The sequence below is a fragment of the Solea senegalensis genome, linkage group LG14, assembly GCF_019176455.1.
Source record: "Solea senegalensis isolate Sse05_10M linkage group LG14, IFAPA_SoseM_1, whole genome shotgun sequence".
In the NCBI taxonomy this organism is placed as follows: domain Eukaryota; kingdom Metazoa; phylum Chordata; class Actinopteri; order Pleuronectiformes; family Soleidae; genus Solea; species Solea senegalensis.
In genome coordinates, this window is record NC_058034.1 from 19,793,135 (window position 1) to 19,818,494 (window position 25,360).

At 40.7% G+C, this 25,360-nt stretch overlaps 1 protein-coding gene and 1 non-coding gene across 6 annotated transcripts in view; one reads left to right on the forward strand and one right to left on the reverse strand.

The window, feature by feature from the left end:
• The window catches only part of nfic (nuclear factor I/C), a 36,317-nt gene extending 11,832 nt beyond the window's left edge, over positions 1-24,485 (forward strand). For 2 of the 5 annotated variants that reach the window (XM_044043640.1, XM_044043637.1), the window contains exons 2-13: positions 2,514-2,684; positions 2,803-2,979; positions 4,790-4,973; positions 11,852-11,926; positions 13,564-13,638; positions 13,933-14,065; positions 14,703-14,824; positions 15,206-15,319; positions 15,426-15,583; positions 16,178-16,261; positions 16,485-16,668; positions 20,307-24,485. In XM_044043640.1, coding sequence (XP_043899575.1) covers positions 2,514-2,684; positions 2,803-2,979; positions 4,790-4,973; positions 11,852-11,926; positions 13,564-13,638; positions 13,933-14,065; positions 14,703-14,824; positions 15,206-15,319; positions 15,426-15,583; positions 16,178-16,261; positions 16,485-16,668; positions 20,307-20,431 — 1,602 coding nt within the window. In that variant the 3' untranslated portion in view covers positions 20,432-24,485. Of the gene's footprint in view, positions 1-2,513; positions 2,685-2,802; positions 2,980-4,789; positions 4,974-11,851; positions 11,927-13,563; positions 13,639-13,932; positions 14,066-14,702; positions 14,825-15,205; positions 15,320-15,425; positions 15,584-16,177; positions 16,262-16,484; positions 16,669-18,816; positions 18,906-20,306 lie in introns of all 5 variants that reach the window. The other 3 variants (XM_044043638.1, XM_044043642.1, XM_044043641.1) reach the window with 3 other exon arrangements.
• On the reverse strand, positions 6,333-6,420 carry trnar-ucu. The gene is given in 2 exon segments: positions 6,333-6,368; positions 6,384-6,420. It is a non-coding gene; the product is annotated as a tRNA-Arg (tRNA).
• Positions 24,486-25,360: the final 875 nt, after the last annotated feature.

Here is a 25,360-nt window from a genome sequence, read left to right on the forward strand (position 1 = left end):
GCAACAGGCCACAATGTCTGCTACTTATTAGGTTACCTGTCCTTTCAAACAGCAAACTGTCTGTCATCGTGGGCCCGGGATCTTAGCAGGAAACTGTAAAGATTCCACGGAGAAAATCTTTTAGAGTCTGAACCAAAGCCAGGGGTCTTTGGTATTTGGACAAACATTCTTTGTGTTGTAATATAAACTGAAATAACACCTTTTTCAGACCTGGTGCTGAAGAGGCTCAACCATCAGGCCAACGGATACAGCTCAAAACCGCAATAAAATAAATAAGAGAATAATAGTAGGCTGAAGAAACACGCATGAAAAAAGATATTACAGACGAACCCATGCGTAGATGTGTGCAATGAAGGAGTTTTATGATGATTAAATGTTTGATTTTACTTTAGAGCTGCAACTATAATTACTATTTATCATCATTGATTAGTCTGCTGTTATTTTCTCATAATAATTTGGTCCATAAAATGTCAGCGAGTGTTGAAAAACGTTGATCAATGTTTGTCAAAAATTTAAATGATGATGTTCTCAAATGTCTTGTTTTTGTCCACGAACCAAAATTATTCAGTTTAAATGATTTCTTGTGTTTTATGGAGGAAAGAAAACATGCAATGTACAGCACTTTGGTGAACTTGCATTTGTAGTTTTGTTGTCAATGAAAATGAAGCTCCTCCTTGGAGGTTGGGACATTGTTTGATGCAGGTAGAAAGTACCTGTGTGGGGTCACACAGGTGATGTAGTGGTTAAGAACCCAGGTTTGCGACCCAGTCAGAAAACGGGCCTTTCTGAATGGAGTTTGCATGTTCTATCCCCGTGTGTATGTGGGTTTTCTCCGGCATCCTCCGGAGTGTTAGAGTGGATGGTTGTTTGTTTCCATGTTTAAGCTGCCTTTCGCCCTGTGTCAGCTGAGATTGGCACCAGTGCCCACCTACCCTCATGTGCAGGATGAAGCAGCAGTAGTGAGTGATGAGTGAGTGAGGCCATTAATGCCCAGTCCTGTATTTAAGCCTAAAACCCAAGATTCAACCCTGTTTGAGGTCATGAGGAGTGTTTTTACAAATCGCCGTAGGAGAACCACTCATCATTAAACCCATGCTTTACTATTACATTCAATTTTATTTGTATAAATATGTGCGGCATCTGCCAAGACAGGTTGTGGTGAAAGGAAAAATGGGGGACAGAAAAGACAAAAGTTAGGTGAGGTAAAGACTTTGTAGACCTGAGCAGAGCCTGGGGAGCAATGGGAGGTTGGTTCCCTTGCCCAGGGGCACCCCAGTCCCTTTGACCTGGTGGGGACCCAAACCGGCAACTCTCCTGTTGCAAGCCAAACTCCCTTTCCACTTGGCCATGGGCTGCCCACTGACCTCACTGAAAAAGAGGTTGACAAACTTAACAAAATGACTTCAGTTGCTAAATGAATTAGTTTTTTTTAAAACTAAATAAAGCCAAGTTGTCTTCATATAACTTTGGTAAATTTAGTTTCCAACTGAAGTGACTTTTCTTCTTTGCAGTGAAGTTCAAATATCATGCAGGTTTATTATTCTTTGGTGCAGAGCCACAGTGGAAAAAAGGAGTCTCACTCCCGTGCACATTCCAGTGCAAAGCTGTACAATAAGTGTTCGAACAGTTGGTTTTTGTTGCCGCTCGCACTCAGCACATTCACTTTGACATGAAATAATGGCGGCAACAATTCAAGTGTCGAGTTGCTGACTCAGAGTTGCCAAATGACCTAACCTCATGTCTTTGGACCTTGAGAGGAAACTGGAGAATATGGAAGAAAAACCCACACAGGCATGAGAACACACAGCTTCCACTCAGAGAGGCCCCACTCTAAACCGCTGAACCACCGTGCCACCCTGTAATATCTTTGTTTTTATTGAGTGGGGCTGTGTGATTTGTTCTGTTTAGCAGAAGACATTTGGATTCCATTGAGGGTTTGCTGAATAAATGAGGCATGACTAACTTTAAATAAACCTGCCTGTCAGTGTCCCCTCTTAGTTACTTTTTAAACTATATCTCTAAAGTGCCTTAAAATATACTTAAGTTACTGTTCTTCAGTATCAAAAGTCATTTTCTGATATAAAATGTACTTATGTTGTAGAAGTAAGAGTAAGGCGGAGTTAGGATTGCGCCATGGTGGCTCAGTGGTAGGGCCAGTGGTCTTTCAACTCGAAGGTTGTGGCTTCAATTCCAGGCTTTGTGTGTCCTTGAGCAAAGACACTTAAGCCCATGTTGCAGTGTGTGAATGGGTAAAAACTGTAGCGTAAAGCAGTTCATCAAGACGAGAAAAGCTCTATATGAATACAGACCATAATACCATTTCTTCTGATTTTATTTGGGAGTAACAAAGAGAGTTAGAGAAAATGTAGTGGAGTAAAAGTGGTAACAGTTTGCGTCAACACTGTGGAAGGACTTTACTAAAAAACTTTGTGTGAGTGAGTTCAAAAATCAGATTTTAATCGTCCTGGTTCATAAAAAATTTAAGTCTGTCTGTTGTGTGTTTTGTCGTGCAGGATGAGTTCCATCCGTTCATTGAGGCTCTGCTGCCCCAGGTCCGTGCCTTCGCCTACACATGGTTCAACCTCCAGGCCAGGAAAAGGAAGTACTTCAAAAAACATGAGAAGAGGATGACCAAAGAAGAGGAGAGAGCCGTGAAAGATGAACTTCTGGGAGAGAAGGCAGAGGTGTGTCCAGTTAACTGAAATCCAAAGACATATATGTACAGATATGGTTGTAAAAACTGGTCTTCAAGCTAAATTATGTAATATTCTTTCACTAAATATGTTCTTCTGTTGTTGTCAGGTGAAACAGAAGTGGGCCAGTCGTCTCCTGGCTAAGTTAAGGAAGGACATCAGACCTGAGTGCAGAGAAGACTTTGTGCTGTCAGTCACGGGCAAGAAAGCAGCGTGTTGTGTCCTGTCCAACCCTGACCAGAAGGGCAAAATGAGACGCATAGATTGTCTGCGACAAGCCGACAAGGTAAACACAAACCTGTTTACTCATACATTTTCTACCACCGTTTTTGGACTGTGGGAGGAAACCGGAGAACCCTGAGAGAACCCATGTTCATGATTCATATTGACTTTTATCTGAAAGATGAAAAGAGAATCCTTAGATTACTCTTTTAAGATATACAATTTCCTGTATCCTGTCCTCCAAATCAGATGAGATTTGCCCGTACTGTATGACCACACCTATGATAGTCTCATGTGACCACGATAGTCTTATGTGATTGTGAAAGTCTTGTGTGACCACAATAGTCTCATGCAACCGAAAAAGTCTTGCGTTACCACGATAGTCTTATGTGATTGTGAAAGTCTTGCGTGACCACAATAGTCTCATGCGACCGGAAAAGTCTTGCGTGACCACGATAGTCTCGCATGACCACGATAGTCTTATGTGACTGTGAAAGTTTTGCGTGACCACGATAGTCTCGCATGACCGATAGTCTTATGTGACTGTGAAAGTTTTTGACCGATAATCTTATGTGATTGTGAAAGGACCACAATAGTCTCATGTGACCGTAAAAGTCGTGCGTGACCACGATAGTCTCACATGACCACGATAGTCTCGCATGACCATGATAGGCTAATGTGATTGTGAAAGTCTTGCATGACCACGATAGTCTTATGTGATTGTGAAAGTCCTGCGTGACCACAATAGTCTCACGTGACCACAATAGTCTCACATGACCACGATAGTCTTGCGATCACCTGATATGTGATCATGTGATCCCGATAACTGCTACCTCTGGTGAAACTAACAGAGTCAGCAGATTTGTTGGTGTTACACCAGAAATTCTTCTACGTGCCTCTTTTTCAGATGTTACGCCACAAGCAGAGCAGTGAATAAAAGACACGTGTGGTTTTCCTTCTGATCGTTTCTCTGTAGTTACGACCAAAATCTCAGCTGCTGTGACATAGACACACGTCCACGTCCTCTCCTGCTGCAGCCTGTGTGCATCAGTCAGGACCGTTGCGAAGATTAGCAAAAGGAAACTTCTCTTCTTAGCCGTATTTTAGCACTAAACTTAACCAGGGTTGCTCTTCAGGACCAGGTTTTGATCTCCATGAGGACTACTGGTCCTGACCAGATCAGTGTTTATGACGACAAATACAAGAAACACACCCATGCATGTGTTGTCAGTTAACAAATTGACATGAGCACTTACCTACTTAATCTGTCTGTTCTTGTACAGTCAGCAGAGCTTTAATCCAGACACTTGCACGTGTCATTGCTATCACTGACAGTGTGACACATTCACGATCAGTTGTTACTGTAACCATTGATGGACGGTGATTTACGCTTATCTTGATCTTTAACTATCGCTGTTAGTCACAGCTGCAGCAGTCCCCTCTGAGTCTCCATCACGTGTTTGTTCTGCAGCTCAGACGTCGCGTAATTGGATTATTAGTGAAGGACAGACAGACATCTGGTTTCAACAACAGGCTACAGTATCATCTGATCTAATGACAACATCACACGCACCATATTCTCATGGCTACTTTGTAATTTCCGCTCTCGCGCCCTCTGTGGTTCGTTAGTGTGTTGATTCTACACAATTATCCGATGTTATTGGTAAAAAAGTCGGCGTACGAACTCAGTGGTGAAGAATTCTTTTGAGATATTAGGCCAAATGTTTGTGATGCTTTGAGGTTTTGTCATGGTTTTAATCTGAAATTCTCGTTCAAGTATGTGTTGATGGCTGTGTGTGAAAGTATGTGAAGGGAAGGGGAACTGTCACGTTTACCCTTTATTGTCTGTAGTGACAAGTTCTGTCTTTGTGCAGGTGTGGAGGTTGGACCTGGTGATGGTGATCCTGTTTAAAGGAATCCCACTGGAAAGCACAGACGGAGAGCGGCTCGTGAAGGGAGGCCAGTGCTCCAACCCGCTGCTCTGCGTCCAGCCTCGACACATCTCCGTCTCCGTCAAAGAGCTCGACCTTTACCTCGCGTACTACGTCCAGGAGAGAGGTAAGATGGATCTGTCAATAATGTGCTGTCAAACGGATTAAAACACGCACAGTGAAAACACTCATTCTGACAGAAGTGGCAGGAATGACAGTAAAATTATTGATTCATGTTTTTATGTTTGTGCCAAGTTAAGGTGTAAGTATCAGGTAGTTGCAGGAAATGAGGACTAAATGTTAGTTTATTCAGAGGCACCGTAGCGCAGTGGACTTCTAGGTGATTCAAAGGTTGTGAGTTCAAGTCCCACTGGAGTTGCAGCTTTTAATGGGAGCCAATGGTCACATGGAAGGGAATTGCACCTGTAACCCGGAGGGTTTCGAGATCAAATCCTGGGACAGGGCAATGGCTGGTGTGCCCCTGAGCAAGGTACCCAACCATCCATTACTCTGCCTTGTGTGAGATGAGTACTCGGGCTACACGGTGGAATAGGGACTTGCACTGCTGCCTTGCAGCAGAAAGACCCATGCACAGGTGAATTTGACACTCTAAATTGAGCGTCGATGTTAATGTATGACAATCCCAGTCACGTGTTGTGTTGTTCGTGTGATGGACTGGTGACCTGTCCACGGTGTGACCCCCAACTTTCGGTGGCTCCAGCTCCTCATGGCCCTTATGTGCAAGGATAAAGCAGTAGACAATGAATGAATGAATGAACGAGTGAATTGAGATCATGGTGTGCATGTGTGCCAGCACTTCATACTAAAAGTGTTGATGTGGGCTGCTGTGTTATTTTTAGCTTTGCTGCTGCTGCGTCTCTCAGACCAGTGATCAGACCTAGATTTGATTCTCTAACCAGGCTAACTGTAAGGAAGCAGCTGAGAAGACACTTCCTGTGTTTAAAAGAGCTGCTTGCGTTAATATAGTCACAGTTACGCACATTTGTTCTTACTGTTTAAATGTCTATCTACACTTGAAACACAGTGTTGTGGACAGTAAGGTTCAAGGTTAAAAATGCAGCTGACCCAGTTAAAAGTTGTACCTGGGATTTTTCAGTCACTCCTGGATGTTCCCACATCAAGATCGAGCCTTTTCAGTGGGTTTGGGCTCAACTGCAGTTTTTTTTTTTAAATGTGCTTTATAAATAAAGTTGACTGTCTATCGCCCCCTGTGGACTTACCAAGACACTGCATTCTCTATGACCTACATTTGTCTGCCCGTCTTTCACCACCAATGTATTCTGTTTTTCTGTCTTGTAACGTTGTGTTACTTGGAGCTGCATAGAGCAGCAACAGCAGCTCCCATTGAATTTGATTTAGATTTTATTTCACAGTGCAATTAACATTTAACCTAACATTTCTTCTTTTCTTCCCGGGGATTTTGAATCATCCCAATGGCTTTCCACTTGACAGCTATTAAAAACTGCGACTCCGGTGGGACTCGAACCCACAACCTTTGAATCTCTTTTGTCATACCTAGAAGTCCAATGCGCTATCCATTGCGCTACGGAGCCACTTGTTGCTGTGTAGAGTTTTTCAGATACAGATATAAAAGCAGCCCCACATGCAGTCACAGTCAGGCAGGGGTTCAGAAGAGCGCTTGATTTGCTTTGTGTTTTTTTGGCGACGGTGCTGAGAAATGCATTAAATTTACAGCCCTTATATAATTATTAGTGGAAGTTCCATGGCTTCATTATTTAGAAACGTGAACAATAATTTTCCAGTGCTGAAAACGCTGAACTCAGCACTAAACTCCACACCGAGGACGAGCTCAGAGCTTGTTTTTTTATGTTTATTTGATCATACGTGGTCATTTTTGATAACTTTTTGTAAATAACAATGAAGCATTAATGTAAGGAGAGTGCAGCTGATTATATCTACCCTTCATTTACAGAATTAATGTTGTAGTGCTCAAATGTCACTCATTTGAGCACTCTATGTCTGGGGAGCAATAGGGGTTGGTTACCTTGCTCAGGGGCACTCTAGCCCTTCATCTGTTGAGGGATTTGAACCAGCAACCCTCTGGGTAAAAGCCCAATAACCTATTTTTCTTAATCTAATTCACTAAAACTTTAATATTTTCTTTGATGACACATTAGTGTCTTCAGACAAATGAAACAATTCTGCCTTTCTTTCACATCTGGAGTCAGATATCATAATAGGAGGTGAATGCATGAATCTGTCTGTCACAGGTGGGTTTGTGAACCCAGGACTCACGGCCCATCTTGTGTCCCAGTCATTCCCTGGCCTTAAATAAATACATTTTATCTGCCCGTGGCCCGGACTTTGGAGATGCCTGCGTTAGATGTTATGATTTAATTTTGGAACAAAAATCAGGAACGTTACTTGTTTCACAAAAATCTCACTATTTGTTTCAGTTTGTTCCCTCATGAACGAAAACAGGAAACTGAACCAGAATAAGAAAGTGTTTCCCAAACAATCCCACAGAGGCGTTATTGTTCAAATCAAATTTGAAAACATGTGGAGAATACAGTATGAAGAAGCTTCATGTTGTCATGGTGGTTGTAGAATGTTTTCAGAGGGCATTTTAAAACGATTTTACAGTTAAATTCAGAGCTGCTGCTGCTGAACCTGTTTCTCATTGGTCCTTTGAAAACCATTTGTATAAATATGTTTAATGTAACTAAGAGTCCCGTCCAAAAACAGCTGAAGGAAAACACAGCGCATCTGGGTTTTATATTGCGGCTGCAGGAGCAGTGGGAGGTTCACTCACTCACAAAATGAGGCAACGCTTTAATGGCACAGCACTGCTCGCATGCTACGGCACCAGTGGCCGCTGATTTAAATCCAGAGTGCGTCCGGGCGTGTCTGACTCCAAGTCAACTCCCCGCCCCCCCCCGCACGTTCTGTATTTCTGTGTCGGAGCTTGTCTCGAGTCACAGTGATCTAAAGTTCACTCGCCTTTAGCTATGGTTTTGACAAATGACAAAAACAGTTGTTACATCCAGGAGCATTCAGGCGGTGCTTGATGTGACAGCGCTGAAGAGGCCGTGATTTTTATTGAGTGACCAAGATGGACAGGATTAGAAATAAGCATAATCCAAGGACAGCTCTGATTCAACGGTTTGGAGAGAAAAGAGGACGACCATGGAGAAGGTGACCATGGATGTTGTGAAGGAGGAAATGAAGACAGTTGATGCAACAAAGAAGACAAGTTGGAGGCGGATGATCCGCAGTGGCGACCCCTAGTGGGAGAAGCCGAAAGAAGATTAATTAGGTCAAACTTGATTTCTTGATTCTTGAGTACTGAAGTTTTTGTTTGGTCCACAAAATGTCTGAAAATAAAATTTAGTCGCTGTCCGTCTGGAACTCGTTCCCCCAAGTTTTTCCCGTTTGTCAGATTATAAACGTTAGATATTTATATTATATTATTTTGTTGGATGTCGACAGGGAACAAGTTCCAGACAGACAGCGACTCCAAGCCTGTGACGACTTCCGGTCCATTGAGCTGTCGCTCCAAACTCAGTCGCCAATCAGCAGGCAGCTTCCTAAGGACCGCCCACAAACAAAAAACCACAGCGCAAAGAACAATTGTATTTTCAAACAATAAAATGCAATATTTCTGAATGATTAAATTAAAATGTGTATTGACACAAATCTCTCTGGAGGAGATGAATGTGTGTGTTCAGATGTTTCCGGTCTGTTGAATTAGACATTAAACTTTACTCAAACACAAGAACACGACACAAACATCAGGATGTGATGATATGATCACGTGTGTTTATTACATTTATCCTGAACTTTTTCCCCCGCTTCACAAACTGCTTACACCCTGCAGACAAATTGTAGGTTTGGATTTGGTCATGTTTACTTTAGCTGTAGCAGAAAGTAGTTTAAGTGCAGCCTGGTTCACAGTAATTGTGTGTGTGCTTTTAAATGTAAGTTCAACATTTGTACAAACATAATATAACACTGACGCATGGAAACACACTTATTTATCTTCAGAGGTGGATTTTTGAAAGATCAGAAAAAAGTGATTTCTCTGACTGCTCTTGTCCTGAGAACTCATTAAAGCAATACCAATATATATTATATATATTATAGTAATAATAATAGACCAAATAAATATATAATGACTTATCATATTCGATGACTGTGAGAAATTTCATGGTGTTCTGTTTACGTTAAAAAAAAGTGGAATTTTAAAGTTGTTTTCCTGCCATTTAACATCAATTTTGTCGGAGGCCCTGAGGCCACGCCTTTTGATGTAGAGAAAATGCTTTGACAACTTTTAATCATTAACCTGTCGAGAATAAATGGACTGAGTTTGACCCGGCGAGCTCAAACGTGCGAGGAGGAGTTTTTGTTTTTCCAAAATGGCCGATGTCGTTTTTGTCAGGCTTCCTTCTTCTTACGAATGATAGGTGATGAGTTCATGTTGTAGAAAGAACCCCTCTGACACAAGACTTGTACCGAACAAAAGGGATTTTATTTGGTTAAGTCAAGCATCAGACCGAGCGCTGCAGCATCTTGGGAGAATGTTCTTGCCGAATCTCTGAACAATTCTGCCTGCGCAGGAGCAGGTTCCTACTTTTAAGGGTTTCTCTAACATCCTTATTTTAAACCCCACATTTAACGGTTCCCCCTTTTCCTGGGAAACAAGTTGTGTCAGCTCATTCTATACATTCTCACGATCGTACATCTTAGAGTGCTCAGGTTTTGACACTGGTGCCATTCAGTCAACACAGGAAGCATCTGCGCTTCTTTTACGAGCATTGTTTTCAGGTCTGGCATACAGACTTCTGTTGTGCCCAGATTGTAGGTGATGCAAAGTCAACTCTCTCATGAGGAAGTTCCTGTTTACTTCTCAATGCACATCTCTAACACAGTCTAGACAATTTAGCTGAATCAGATACTACACCGACTTCTGGCTGTTCAACCTTTTGTCCTCAGGGAGGCGATATAGGTCAATACAATCAGCAGCAGCAGCAGCAGACCTCTTTGTCAAGGTCATTCACTCTCTCCAAAATACACAACGATATGCAACTCTTTTTCAAACAATATACTCGTGCAACGGCAAGTTTTTTATTCTATTTTTATGTTATTTTTAAACTTATACTCTCTCCCCTACCTTGTTTTTATGACTGGAAAATGTTATTTGTGATTAGAAAAGGTTGATGAGATTTTTTCAAATTTTATTTCTTGAAAAAAAAAAAGAGTGAACATACTTACAAGAAGATCTAGATCTCATTGAGGGGAAAATTCTGGAATAATTATCTTATTTAAAAACTTACCTCGGGCTGCACGATTGGTGTAGTGCTTAGCACTCTTGCCTTTGCAGCAAGAAGACCCGGGTTCGAGCCCTGGTTGGAACAAGGGCCTTTCTGCATGAAGTTTGCATGTTCTCCCTGTGTGGGTTCTCTCCGGCTTTCTCTGGCTTCCTCCCACAGTCCAAAAACATGTAAGATGGGGATTAGGTAAATTGGACTCCCTAAGTTGATGATAAGTGTGAGAGTGAATGGTTGTTTGTCTCTGTGTGGCCCTGCGATGGACTGGCGAACTGTCCAGGGTGTACCTCGCTTATCGCCCTATGTCAGCTGAGATTGGCACAGCACCCCCCGCGACCCTCTGGTGGAGGATAAAGCGGTAGATGATGGATGGAAAAACTTATCTCATTCATTAAAAAAGAAAACTCAGCCAATACTTTTTTTTCGGGAAAATTATCTTATGAATTCAGAAAAACTGAGGTGGAAAAAAAAATTGTGTGTGTGTGTGTGTGTGTGTGGGTGGGTGACCCTGAATGATGTTTCTTATAGATAAATAAGCCCTCAACAGTTTTAACATAAGCCTCAGAAAGTTCTTGGCTCTGTTTCATCACCAACATGTGAATATATTTTGTTCTAAAGCCTTTATTGTGCCTCTTCTTCTTCTTCTTCTTCTCCTTCTTCCTCTGAGAGATTCTTGGCAAGATTATGAAGTTACACAATGTAAAAAGTAAAACCAGCGCTGAAGCAAGAGAAATGAAGGAGAAATGGAGGAAAAACAAGTTTGACATGAAAAGAAAAACAGGAGTTTCTGATTAAAAATACACAAGTTCTACACTCAGTCAGAGGACAAATCAGATCTGCTGTCGTTTGAACTCGCATGAGTAGGAATGAGAATAAGAATATTGTTGGATGCACTCTTTAAAGCTACTATTTTATTTTTCTGCCTCTTTGTGAACAGAAATGATGAAACAGAATTTCCAGTCTTGTTTAAAGTAAACTTAAAGGTGATGCTTGAGTATCATATACTACTCTATATTACTCTAATAAAAGTCTTAACGTTTATGACATTTACTGTAGTTAAGTATCAAAAGTCATAGAAGTAAAAGTAAAAGGATTATAAAAGTGTCCTTGAGTAAAGACACTTAACCTCATGTTGCAGCATGTGAAGGTGAATGAGAAAGATGTGTGAATGGGTGAAAACTATAGTGTAAAGCAGTTCATCAAGACTAGAAAAGCTCTATATAGATACAGACCATAATACTAGCTCTTGTTCTTCTTCTTCTTCTGATTTTGTTTGGTTTGTTTGAGTAACTTAGACAGTTAGAGGAAATGTAGTGGAGCAATGTAGCGTTCTTCATCTTAAAACTATCAGACCTCACTGAGGGAGCATTTGTGTGTATACAGCAGCAGAGCAGGGACGGGGTGTGTTTAGAATTCAACAGGAGTAGAATTCACACTTCTAGTCAAACTCCCGCCTGTTCCCCTCAGTGTTGCTGTGGCCTACGTTTTGTCTTGACATTAAAACAAATCCAGTGCAGGAATGTCACCGGGCGACACAAGATCTAAACTGAGGAATCAGCCTTGTGTGATGTGAATGTAACAGGCATATGTTTGTATTAAAGTTAATCAGTGAATAACATCATTTTAAAAATGTCCTGGTTTTTACTCTCTGTCTCTTTGTCTCTCTGTCTCTCTCTCTGTGTCTCTGTGTGTCCAGAGGCAGAGCAGAGCAGCAGTCCCGGTCGCACTGGTGTCGGCTCTGATCAGGAAGACAGTCGAACCACCACCATGGGTAAACATTTTTCATTCCCAATAAAACATTCCCAATATTCGCAGCATTATGAAGAAAAACAATACATAGATGTTGTAGTATAATCTACAGGGGATAACTGAAGGCTAAAGTGACTATATACCCACTACACTGTATTAAGATGATGATATTAGCAAATATTTTGAATAAAATACCCAGAAATTATGAAAAAGATGTAGTATAATCCACAGGAGGACTAGTGAAGTTTAAAATGATTATAAACCCACTTTACTATATTATGGTGATAATATTTGGAATAAAACACACACTACACTGTATTAAGATGACGATATTAGCAAATATTTTTAATAAAATACCCAGAAATTATGAAAAAATGTTTTTCCCTCTAAAAAGATGTTGTAGTAATATCTACAGAAGAGTCAGTGAAGTCATTAGTGATTTGCAGACCCTACACTGTATTATGGTGATAATGGGAACTAATATGCTGTGTAAACATGTCACAAAATGATGACAAACCCTCAAAGTGAGATAACTAATGATATCCTACAACGTCAACAAACCATAGTTGCTCATAAACCAGGAAATGTCAAATAAATAGTTTTTATTTATGTCAATAATGTAGTAATAAATTATGAATCAATGAATTGTTGCAGACAGTGGATCTCAGTGTGCTCACTGATTCACCAGCTCAAGTGAACCACATTAAAAACACCTGCTGGTTATTTTGTCTCTGTCACAGAGCGAAAACAGTGGACATCAGTGATAAGAGACACATGTCATAACAACAAGAATCATTTCATTTTTAAAAAAACATTATGAATACATTGTGTTCAAAAGCCTCTCATTTTTGTGCTGAGAGAGTGAATTCCTGTTGTGAGAGATTCTTGGCGTGATTATAGTGTTTGACGACGCAAAAACAAAACCAGCTCTGGAAGAAGAAAGAAACGGAGAGAACACGATTTTCTGATTAAAAAAACTTTGTACTGAGACCAAACAAAGGCTCCATTATTTTATGCCACCATGAATGAACTCAATGGACCGGATCTGCACGAGTGAATCCATTAATTACTCAGCCATCAATTTTATTTAACTCTTTAGTTTTTTAGCCTTTTAAATGTCAATAGTGAATAGTTTTATTTGTTGCTCCTTTATAACAAACAGACCAATAAAAGTGAATATCTGTGGTCTGTGGACTAAACATTTGATGATTTTCAAGTTCACAAAAACACATGAATCAACTTGTTTTGACCATTTTTATGAACAAAATGACTAAATCTATTAACAGAGCAAGTAACGGAAGGATTAATTCATCATAACAAATAGTTATGTAACGTATATAAATGCAATTATAACTGCTTTACTCTAATCGTAGTCATTTTACATTGCTTAGTCCCTTACCTTAACCATGAATGAATGAAGGGATGAATGAATATTTGTTTTGGTTTCTTTCTCCTCAAAATCAGTGGCCAGAAAAGGAATGCACTGAAGTTCTCGTTTTATTTTGGCCTAATCTGCACATTTAATCCAATAACCCAGAATATCAGCAACAATACCATAAAAATTAAAGTAGGACCAGACAAAATGTCCTCACCTTCACTAAATGTCCTCTAACCAGTGGTTGGTTGATTCTGTGTCTGACCGTTGTCGTGTTTCCACAGACGGTCCAGAGTTCCAGGAGAGTTTCGTGACATCAGGAGTTTTCAGTGTCACTGAGCTGGTCCAAGTCTCAAGAAGTAAGTGTTACTTTCTGTTCATCACATGGCCCACAGTCCCCCTGCCCGAAAAAGTAAAAGTCTTTTTTGTTCCATGTTGGCAGGAAAATGACAGAGAAATAGACAATTATACTGAAATCACAGAACCTGCCAGACTGAATACACAGTATCTGACACGTATACTGTCCCTCATTCTACCCTGAGCATGCTTACATTTCACAATAAAAGCATGTAAAATAAATACAATTTTAAAGCTGTCGCAACGTAGTTTATAACCACAGTTTTTATGTGTTTTGTGTGTGTGTGTGTGTGTAGCTCCAGTGGTCACAGGAGTAGGACCTAGTTTCTCTGTGGGGGAACTCCAGGGTCATCTGGCCTATGACCTCAACCAGTCTGTCAACCAGCCAGTCAGTGTGAGACGATCACTGGCGAGCACCTCATCCAGCGGGTAAATACACACACGCACACACACACACACACACAGGTTCATGCAGCTGTCCATGTATGGACTCTTCATTGACTTCCATTCATTTGGACAAGCTAAACAAAAATGTCTAACCTTAACCTTAAACCTAACCACAATTCAGATCTTAGCCCTCAAAATATCCAGTTCCTCAAAAAAAAGGTTCTTGCCTTACTAGGACCAGGTTTTGGTCTCCAAAATGTAGATATTTTACACATTTCTATTGCTCTATAATTTTTGATGTCGGATGATTTTAATTTCATTTACTTTCTTCTATGATTTCCGCCTCTTTGTGTCTTGCTAATTTTGGCACCTACTTCTGGCACCTGAATTTCACCAAAGATAACTTCCCTAAATGGATTAATTAAGTTTCTATTTAATCTAATCTATCCAATCTTATCTAATCTATAACCTGATCCCAAAAATCTGCCAACTTTATGAACATAAAACACACAAAAACTACAAAATACAGTTGAAAAAGATTAATTTGTGCACAATAATCTCTACAAACAACATTCTTCATTCTTTACTCTCATTGACATCAGCTGTCAAAGCACTTTCTCTAATATAAATGTCTCTTATTATGTTAGAAAATAATTAAAATATCTCTCTGCGTGTGCAGGAGTAAACGACATAAGTCTGGCTCCATGGAGGAGGAGGCTGACAGTCCTGGAGGAGAGTATTACCACTCGCCGTCTTCTCCTGCCAGCAGCTCCAGAAACTGGACTGATGACATGGAAGGAGGTAAGAGACGACACTGTACACTCTGCATTTAAAGGCCACATACACACATACACATCTACATCTCATTCTTCTCTTCCACACATGTAGAGGAACCTACAGTGGCCTTCAGTTATCAAGACTCAACTCTAAAGATGTCTGTGTAAATATTAATGAAAACAATAAATCACACAATTTGCTGATTTTACGCACAAAAAAATCTGCATAATTATTTTATATTAAATTTCTACCAAATGGCAATAATTCATCTTAATCTCACACTGGTCCTTTAAAAAGTTTATTTCACTGGGTGCAAAATCCAGAAATAATTGCTGTCAGACCACAAAAACAGACCATAATTCACCATTATGTACGTATCGACTGAAATGTTTTGTGTGTTTTAAGGGTTGTCTCCTCCAGTGAAGAAAGCAGAGCTGGACAGTCCGTCTCCCCAGGAAGACTCACCAAGAATGGGATCCTTCACTCAGCACCACCGGCCAGTCATAGCAGTTCACAGTGGTCAGTATCACACGCACACTTTTTCCAGAGTTTTTCTTCACAGTCATAAAAATGCACGCATCCACACACAGAAACATGTGACGTCTCTCTCTTCATCTCTGTCCAGGTCTGTCTCGGAGCACCCACCCCTCCTCATCCCTCCATTTCCCGTCCTCCTCCTATTTCCCTCACGGAGCGATCCGCTACCCTCCTCACTTGGCCCAGGACCCTCTGAAAGACCTCGTCTCATTGGCCTGTGACCCCGCCAATCAAACCCCCAGCTCAGTGAGTACAGGGACAATTCTTCTCGTTTACTTAAATCATTATTATTTCTTTCACTGAAAGAAGAACAAACCCAATAACACCTGTCAGTTTTATTGCCAATGTACTAGTGTGTGTCATCTGCATACAAAGAAAGTGTAAAAATGTGCAATATCTTTGTTTATATTTGTAAAATACACCTCATATTCTCAGAGAAGCCGCTTTAAGCTTGAATATTGACGGGGAAGGAGAAAAGTAGTTGGTTGGGTGAAAATAACGCAGTGAAATCCAGGCCGACTGACGACGCGGCTGATTTGACTGATTTTTCATCTTAAAAAAGTAAACATTTAAAAGCTCATAAACAGCAAGAGGACTTGGATTGGAATGTAAACAAACAGGAAAATCCCTGATACTACCACGCTGAAAAGAGGGCATGTCCCCGCTAAGCGTAGCGTGTTAATGCATGTTTATACGGAAAAGCGTAGTGGAGCTTAAACTGTACTCTACGAGCTGCTGCTACATAATCATAGCTCTTACGTTTCAGAGGATGATGGGAAACACTTTCACTTTACTTGAGGACTAAAGTTCGTGTAACCTAACGGTGTATTCCATTTGTAGTCGGAACTCGGAATGCCTCCTGAACTCGGATTTCCAACTCGGAAACTCGGAGCAACCTTACCAACCCTGACATGGGATTCCAAGGTGGCTGCCACTTGTACAAACACTGCTACTTTGACTGTTGCTCGCACTGCTGTTGTATTTGTTTCACAGTAAATCTGTCGCACACATAGTCCTGTTTTTCCCAATTTTTCCGGTAAACTCCGGGGTGACATCATTCCCAGATCTGACTTCCGGGTTCCGATGGAAAAAGGAACGCAGCGTAACAGTGCTGGAGCTCATGTTTGTTTGTTTGTTTATTCCACAGTTGAATGGCAGCAGCCAGATTAAAGTGCCCAGTCACTACATTTCCTCTCAGATGTTGGCACCGCCTGGACCCACCTCCTCCCTGGCTCCTAACCCCGCCTCCCTCCCCAGGTCGACCCTGCCTTCAGAGTCAAAGGCTACCACCACCTCCTCTGACGGGGGAGCCAACTCCCCCACGTCACCCAGTAAGTGCTCGTGATCATAAAGTAGACGAAGAGTTGCATTTACATTCTTCTCAAGCTCACTTTATTTACTTTTCCACTACATAGTTCTAGCACAACTCGTTTTATTTGCTTCTCCATCAGTGATAGAACCTTGTACCTGGTGTTTTTTTAGTTCCTGCTCCGATGAGGTTCAGCTGAGCCGATGCTAAAATGTGACGTCAAAAGAATGCAGGCCACTGATTGGTCAGAGAGTGTCGTCACTGAAGAGTCATGAGCGCGATGTCCGACACAAGAATCAAAGCAAACAATGTCCACCTGTAGATCAGTTAAAAAGACGTAAAAATCCTACTTATAGTTCCAAAATCTACTTATAATTCCAAAATCTACTTAAAGTTCCAAATTCTACATATAGTTCCAAATTCTACTTATTGTTCCTAATTCACAGTAGAATCCTGATCTGAAACTCAAACACTGGCATTTTCAGTCACACTTTAACCACCTGCAGCCATTTCTCGCTTTACTAGCGCAATGTGCTTCGGCCCTGTGTTCATAAATCATGACTTAAAACGATTAACTTTCTTAGTGCAAGAACTAAACACCTCTATATTGAGAAGTACTATACTGATTTCTATTCTCTGTCCTTTAACTGCTGCAACATGTGAATTTCAAACACATTTCACAGTGTGGGATCAATAAAGTCTATTCTAATCTAATCTGATTTAATCTATCTAACATTGTGTGACAACAGCACGATCTGAACGTAACAGAATGACAGTCACTTATATTTAAAATGACGTGCTACAGCTTTAAGATGAAAGGATAATTAGGATTTATGCACAGGAAGATGGAAAAATACTGCACTTGTCTCCTGTGAAGGGCTGCAACTAATGATTATCTTCATAATCTGTTAATCTGCCGACTGATTTCTTGATTTATCGATTTAGTTGTGTGGTACATAAAATGTCATAAATTGTTAGAAAGTGTTGAAAATGATGATGTTCTTCATTTTTAACAATTTCTTGCTTACATGAAGCAAAGAAACCAGAAAATATTCACATTTAAGAAGCTGAAAAATGAGAGAAACCTGTTTTATTTATTTTATTAAACATTCAAACTCATTATTAATCGTTGTAGCCCTAGTGTCATCCCCCATGATTATCTTGTTTTGTGATGTCACAACATCTTTACCCAACATCCCCATGGAAACCACTGCTGACAACCTGATCCAAAGCAGAGAATTAAAGAACCTGGAAACAGGAGAGGGACCTGAACCTGAACCTGAACCTTTATGTTCTCATTCATTAGGTTCCTGTTGTATCAATGGATTAGAGACATTTGTCAAAGACTTGGCAAATCCACAATCTGGAATAACTCCCAGATTTAATCTGACTGTGTCCTTGGGAGAAAATAAAACAACTATAGACTAAGTGACGTTTAAAAACACACTTGTCAAGTGATAATCAAATTAGAGCAGTCAATTTAGAGAGAGTCAGATTAGAAAAAGTAAAATCGGAAGGATTTGGATCAGAATGAGTCAGATCTGAGTGAATTATATCCAAGAGAGTCAGATTAGTGTGAATCAAATAAGAGGGTCAGTTCAGAAAGCCATATTAGAGGGAGTCAGATTAGAATGATTTAGATTATAGAGTCAGATTAGTGTGAGTTATGTCAATTAGGCAGATCAAGGTGAGTCAGATTCGAGAGTCAGATTAGTGTGAGTTATGTCAAATAGGCAGATCAAGGTGAGTCATATATGAGAGTCAGATTAGTGTGAGTCAGATTAGAGTCAGATTTGTGTGAGTTATGTCAAACAGGCAGATCAAGGTGAGTCAGATTACTGTGAGTTATGTCAAATAGGCAGATCAAGGTGAGTCATATATGAGAGTCAGATTAGTGTGAGTCAGATTAGAGTCAGATTTGTGTGAGTTATGTCAAATAGGCATATCAAGGTGAGTTAGACTAGCGAGTCAGATAAGTGTGAGTTAGGTCAAAGAATCAGATTATAGTTGTAGCAAACAGGTTAAATCCGTGACTGGTGTCGTTGTAGCTCCTGTGTTTTGTTTTGTTTATTCAATTTAAAACTTGTGCCTCATGAAAGTGAATCAGTCACGTGACGTTGTGAGAGCCTTACTGAGACTTACTTTATGTTGTCACCACAAACACCCTCAGCATACTCGGCCCCTGGAACTCCCCCTGCCAGTCGCTCCTCCTTTGTTGGAGTCACCCCCCGAGACCCAGGTGGACTCTACCAAGCCCAGGTTAGTATGTTTGTTTAAAAACGGTCACGTTCACGTCCAGTTCACGTGAAGTTCGTGCCAATTTCACGTCAGACTGAGGAGAATCAATGACAGAACTGAACCTATTCTTCATAGATTCTTCAGCATGTTAGGAACATACATCCAGTTTCTCATCACCTCTCAGACTTCACACTGAATTTGATATGATTTGAAACTTCATTTTCATGACACGTGTTTCTGTGAGGTGACAAAGTCAGCAGAGATATTTTGATGACTTATATGACTCCCTGGTTAATGATGATTGTGATGATGAGGTTCTGCACATGAACAGAACACAACAGTATGGTATAGTATAGTAGAGCTGAGCTGGGTCCTGTGGTTTAACTTTGGATTGTGCTGCATTGCAGTTCCACTGCCCCAGAAAGTGTTCTACTAATACCACTGAGTCATGACTCTCTCCCTCTCTCTCTCTCACTCTCCCTCTCTGTCTCCCTCCCTCTTTCTCTCTCTCTCTCTCTCTTTCTCTCTCCCTCATTCTTCATGTTGAGATCAGTGTGTGTCGTTAATATCAGGTCAAAGTTCACTCACTTCTGTCACGTAAAGACAGATTCTCAAAAGTGAAACAGCTGGATCGCCCCCTGGTGGCCGACTGTGGTATTGTGCTATAGCTCATAAACCCCGCCCACTCTATGTGAATAAACAGACTTAACAATAACCTCAAAAAACAAGGTTTCTGTTTCAGTTCATGTAGGTTCAAGTCTTTATGGTTATGATAAATCTTTGGCTGCAACAATGAATTAATTATTATGGGATAACAAAATCAATAGCAACTACTTTTATTATTGATCAATTGGGTCAATTTCTGGTTTCTGAATGTTCTGCTTCTTACATGTGAATATTAATTAATATAACATTAATTTAATTATTTCAATATTTATGAAGTTATAGGTATTTGTTTTCCTGAGCTGTTTTTTCTGATAAAGTTTTAAACTTTCATAAATAGAACTAAACAGGTTCATTGTTCATGTGTCTTCTATTTAGACAAAATACATCTGTGTGAGTCACAGATTAGAGCTTTCAGAGACAGTCAGATTACTGTGAGCCAGGCTAGAGAGTCAGATTATAGTGAGTGTGATCAGAGACTCAGATTAGAGATTCATATTATAGTGAGTGTGATCAGAGACATCAGATTACAGAGTCAGATTATAGTAAGTGTGATCAGAGACATCAGATTACAGAGTTATATTATGTGAGTCAGATTATTATCATAGACATCAGATTACAGAGTCAGATTATTATCAGAAACAACATATTACAGAGTCAGATTATTATCAGAGACAACAGAATACAGAGTCATATTATTATCAGTCATGTACATCTGTTCCTTCATTATCTTACACCATGTGTGTCTCTGTGTTGCAGTCCTGGTATCTGGGCAACTGAGGGCGCTGTGGAGCACGGCCGACTGTCGTGGACGTTCCATCATGGATGAAGGGAAACAATGTTGTCAAGACGTCGCCAAAGGAAAAATATACTCCGCGCTTTAGCAGCAGCACACGGAGACGCACACACACGTAAACGTACGGCGAGCGACGTTTACGTGTGTGTGCGTGAGAGACAGTCTGGGCGGACGGACAGACGGAGACATTTTTACAGACCAACACAAACGCTCACTGATGATGATTTTTTTCTAGAGAAAGCAGTGGATTCACGCAGACGTTCCGGGTTTTTGTCTCGGAGCAGAACCAGACCCTGACTGACGAGCCTCTAACTGAACCACATGCCCAGGACGAGGCCTGTTTCCCTGGGATGGATGTCAGCCTTTACTCCCCTCCCTTGCTCCCTGGTTCTCCGTGGGTCTCCCAGTGAAAGGCCTCTGCTCTGGGGCTGGACATGGACCTCACCCCCCGTCCTTGAACCTCCAGAATGAAACCCTCCTCCTCCTCCTCCTCCTCCTTCCTCTGCTGCAGGTGCTGCTTCTAATATATGCAAATAAGCCTCCCTTATTTTCTGAACCAACATAGCGTGAGAGACCCTGCTGTTGATATGTAAAAGTTTCTTTGCACTTTTTTTTGGTTTTGAAACTTCTTCTTCTTCTTTTACCACCAAAAAGACGGAGGCGTTGTCTTTTTTATTGACAATCATCAGGCTGAAACCATTACGTTGCTTCGCGAGGCTCATGTTTCTAAGACTTCTTCTTTTCTTTGTTTCTAAATCGGAAAAAAAAACAAAAAAAAAACAATGAGTAATAGTGGAATATAAGAGCTATATCCGTCCTCGAGACACGTCACACACGACGCTGTAGCTGGACACCGGGGACGGAGGGTGGAGGAACCCGGTCTTTGACCCCGGGTGATTCCAGCAGAATTTCTCTGCTGCTTCCATCGCTCTGTCAGGACAGATGGAGAATAATCCAAGCAGCCAAAGGCACAACGTTTGGAGTGAGAAAGACTTTGAACAAACAAAAACCAGGATCATGTGCTGAACTGGGTGTGTTTGAGATTGTAGCACGTGGTGCATGTGTGTGACTGTGTGTTTGTGTGTGTGTGTGTGTGTGTGTGTCACTGCTCTGCTTTGAGGACGACAGCGGCGGGAGTTTTTGTAGATTAGAGAGGACGAGGAGGAGGAGAGATTGAGCGGCTGATTAAGTTAACAATGTTTTTATGTCGCGCGCACACAGACTTGGATTGAGCACAAAGAATCCGGCGGTCCTCTCCTCTCCTGTCCTCTCCTGTTCTGTCCTCTTCTGTTCTGTTCTGTGGACACCAGGGTCCGAGCCGGCACTGAGGCAGAGACGAGGTGAGCTGGACACACGGAGACAGACGAGTGAGTCGAGTCAGAATCAGAAAGTCAGAGGCAAAGCAATATCCTGTCCAGTTTGGCTTCCCATAGATTCATTCATTTTGAGCTTTTTTGTGCATTTTTAGCCTCATTTTGTCTGTGTTAATGACGACATCTTAGAGCAGAGGTCTCAAACTCACGGCCTGAGGGCCACATGTGGCCCATCCTAATCAATTACATTGGCCCAACAGTCTGTTTTTGTGATATATGTAGATTTTTATTGAGCTCTATAACAAAACAGACACCTTTTTTTTAATGAAATTCCGTCAAAAATATTTTTACTTGACCGGAAAAGACACGTACTCAAGGTGATTTGAGTTTGAGACGCCTGCTGTAGAAACGTCGCAGAAGTTAATGCCGTGAAAAAAAATAACAAAGCGGTCGACAAACTTCATTAAAACTAACATAAGACAGGTTGTCTTTATGTAACTGGGTCAATTTAATGTGTTTCAAGATCCAATTATAGTCTTTTTTTTTCCTCTGACTTTGTCGACCGTGTTAATTTTTTCATTGTTGCCGATAATCTGCAGACACAGAGGGGGAAAAATCCCATATTAAGTAAAATTCACTTTTTTTAAAAATATATATTTCCGTGATTACAAAGTAAAATACTTTTCTTTTTTTTAGTAACTGACGTTTTATATATTTTTTTTATTTTCGCTTCTAGATTCAGTTCCAGGTCTGGTGTTTTCTTGTGTTTTCTTGTGTTTTCTTGTGTCTTTGAGGTGTGGTCAGATTGAACGTCGGGCAAACTCACAGAGATGTGACCACTTACATGTTTTATTCTTACTCAAAGGTTCAGTGTGTAAAGGTTTTCAAGTGTGTCGGAAAGCATACGTGTAGCCTTCAGTTAGCGTCAAAACTCATCACAAGTCAAAAAACGTTTAGTTTTGTCCATCGTGGGCCACTGTAAAATTATTTTTTTTGCCACTGGAGAATAAGTACCCCTAAATCTTACATACTGCAGCTTTAAAAGACTGGCGTGTGTGTAGGATTTAGTGCCATCTAGGGGCGAAATAGCATATTGCAACCAACTGAACACCCTTTGTTTCCAAATCTAAGAGTATATGTGAAAGTACAGTGCAATGCACTTCCTGTGGAACATAAAGGTTAAAAACACACAAGAGTTCTTACTTGTCAGGTGGAGTAAAAGCATAATAATATTTAATTTCTGAAAGATACATTTTTTCACACTGCACCTTTAAGTTGTCTTCCAGCTGCCCTGCAGAGATCAAATGTCTTTAAATATGATTCCACTGACTTCGGCTGTGGTTGGAGCATGGAGGAGCGGAGCTGAGGTCGCTGGAATCACAGGAAATTCTAGATCTGCTCTTTTTCACTCAGAGCAAAAAGAAAAATAATAAAAACAAAAACACACCTTTAAAGACACAGAAGAAGCAGCTGCACAAACGTTTCCACCCTAAAAAGAGTTTGACAAGCTTCCAGCGCGTTCACCAGCTCCATGTGTGGAAACTGTGTGTATGTGTGTGTTTAATCGGATCAGACCTTTATTTTCCCTCTTTATCAATAATAAGGCCTTTGCACATCAGACACTTATTCTTTTTCCTTTGCACATTTACAATATTTTTAAACCTGTATTTGATCATTAAGCATGACTGATTAAAGGTTTTCTCTCTGAATCAGTACCAATTTGTTTGGTCCATATATTTATTACATTTCCTTACATAACTGTTGATGGTAACAAATAATACAAAAAACCCTTCAGTAACCAGTTATTGAACAGCATTAATGGTTTAATGTCTGCACTGCAGTGACATGTATGTATATTTAATTTTGTTTCCAAAAACAATGCCACATGTGGCACTACCTAATCATCTTCCATACAAATTAAACAAAAATGTTTTTTCTCAAAAGTAAGACTTCTGAGGAAAGTTTTTTCCTTGTAATTCTGAAACAATATTCACATTTCACCATAATTCTCTTCCTGTAGCCTTGTAATAATTAATAATTGGCTGATTAATAATTAATAATTGGCCAATGCCAACTGCAAACATCATATCAGCCACAATAATTGGTCTACCTCTATCTGGCATTGATATTATAATTGTTTTTCCTCGGTTGCATTAGGTCACGTTGACAATAATCTCTGAATTATTTGCACTTTTGTGTCGTTTGTTTGCGTCACTGTCGACGTGCAAAGGCCTTTAAACCTCCAGGTTTGCTCTGCGTTCAGTCTGAACACAGGTGTGTGTGTGTGTGTGTGTGTGTGTGTGTGTGTGTCTTCCTTGTCCTCTCCCAGGGTTCGAGGTTAAAGTCGACAGCGCTCAGCGCCCCTTAGTGTCTCACTTTTCCTGGTTGTGGTTTAAGGTTTGGGTTAAAGCCGGCTTAAAGCTGTTGTACTGCATGGTGCTGTCCCCTGGTCGCTGTGCTGACCTTCAAGAATGCATGGCTCAAACTAATAATACCTCTTCTTCTTCTTCTCCTTCTTCTTCTTCTCCTCAATCCCACTCTTTCTTCTCCTCTCTCTGACACTGCGACAGAGGGCAGTGCAGGGAATCGTTGTCTGTTAGTTCCTTTTGGATTTTAATAATTGCCCTGTTGTTGAACTTCTATTTTGCACGATATATCATGAAACACATTATGTGCCTTGCCTTTAGTTAAAGAATAATAAATAATACATTATGGAGAAATGATCATACTTATCATGGTACAGCTGGTAGCACTTGTAAAAAAAAGAAAAGAAGTAAAAAAAAAAAAAAGCTGCATGTGTGATTGCTTGACATTAAACGATGTAGCAGGTAGATGATGAGGCGATGGCGTGTTTAAGCTCAGCGGATTATTTCCTTAGCAGCAGCAGAGGCGGCGACAGCACTCACACCTGGACCACACGTGTGAGCGCTTCGTCTGTGTCACACCAGGTGTTGTTATCAGATTACAGCACGTGTGTAATCAGATTACAGCAGCTGAGAGAGTCAATAGTCGAGTCACACTTGACACAAACGCAAACACTTTTCCTAGTTGTTTCAAAAAGGAGCACTTTAGCATTTCAGTTTAGCGAAATCCACTAATTTTTTTAACAAGGCTTTTAAAAAAAATAACAATGACAAATAACAACAGATTTAAATAATTCAGACGGTACTGTGTGTGTGTGTGGGGGGGGGGAGTGGCTCGTTTTGAAGTTTGAAGTTTGAAGTCTGTCGCGCAAACTGTTAAACAGTTATGTCATTAAAAGACAGACGGTTCCTTGCATTCATAGACGGATATAACAGTTAAATGACAACAAATACAAATGGCAAATCAATCAAAACTGGCAAATATAAGCCCAGTGAATCAGTCTACCTCTGCGTCTGAGTCCTGGCAAAGTTGAGTTCATACACACGTTAAAAAAATAATATAATTTACAGCCACATGAAGCCGTCACACAACTGCACCCTCATCCACTGTGGCCCGGGCATTTTTTTCTCTGCTACCTTTTAAGATAATTCTTACAGTGTGGCATTTTGGGAAATACATGTCTGCTGTCATACTCAGAGAGTCCTGAGGAGGGCAATGTCACCGTGGACACATTTTGCTAAATACATATGAACCCTAATTGATTCCAAACACAAACAAAAGCCATTTTCAGAGACTGCTGTTTCCATCGCGGTACGGTTCAGTTCGGCACGGCAAAGACC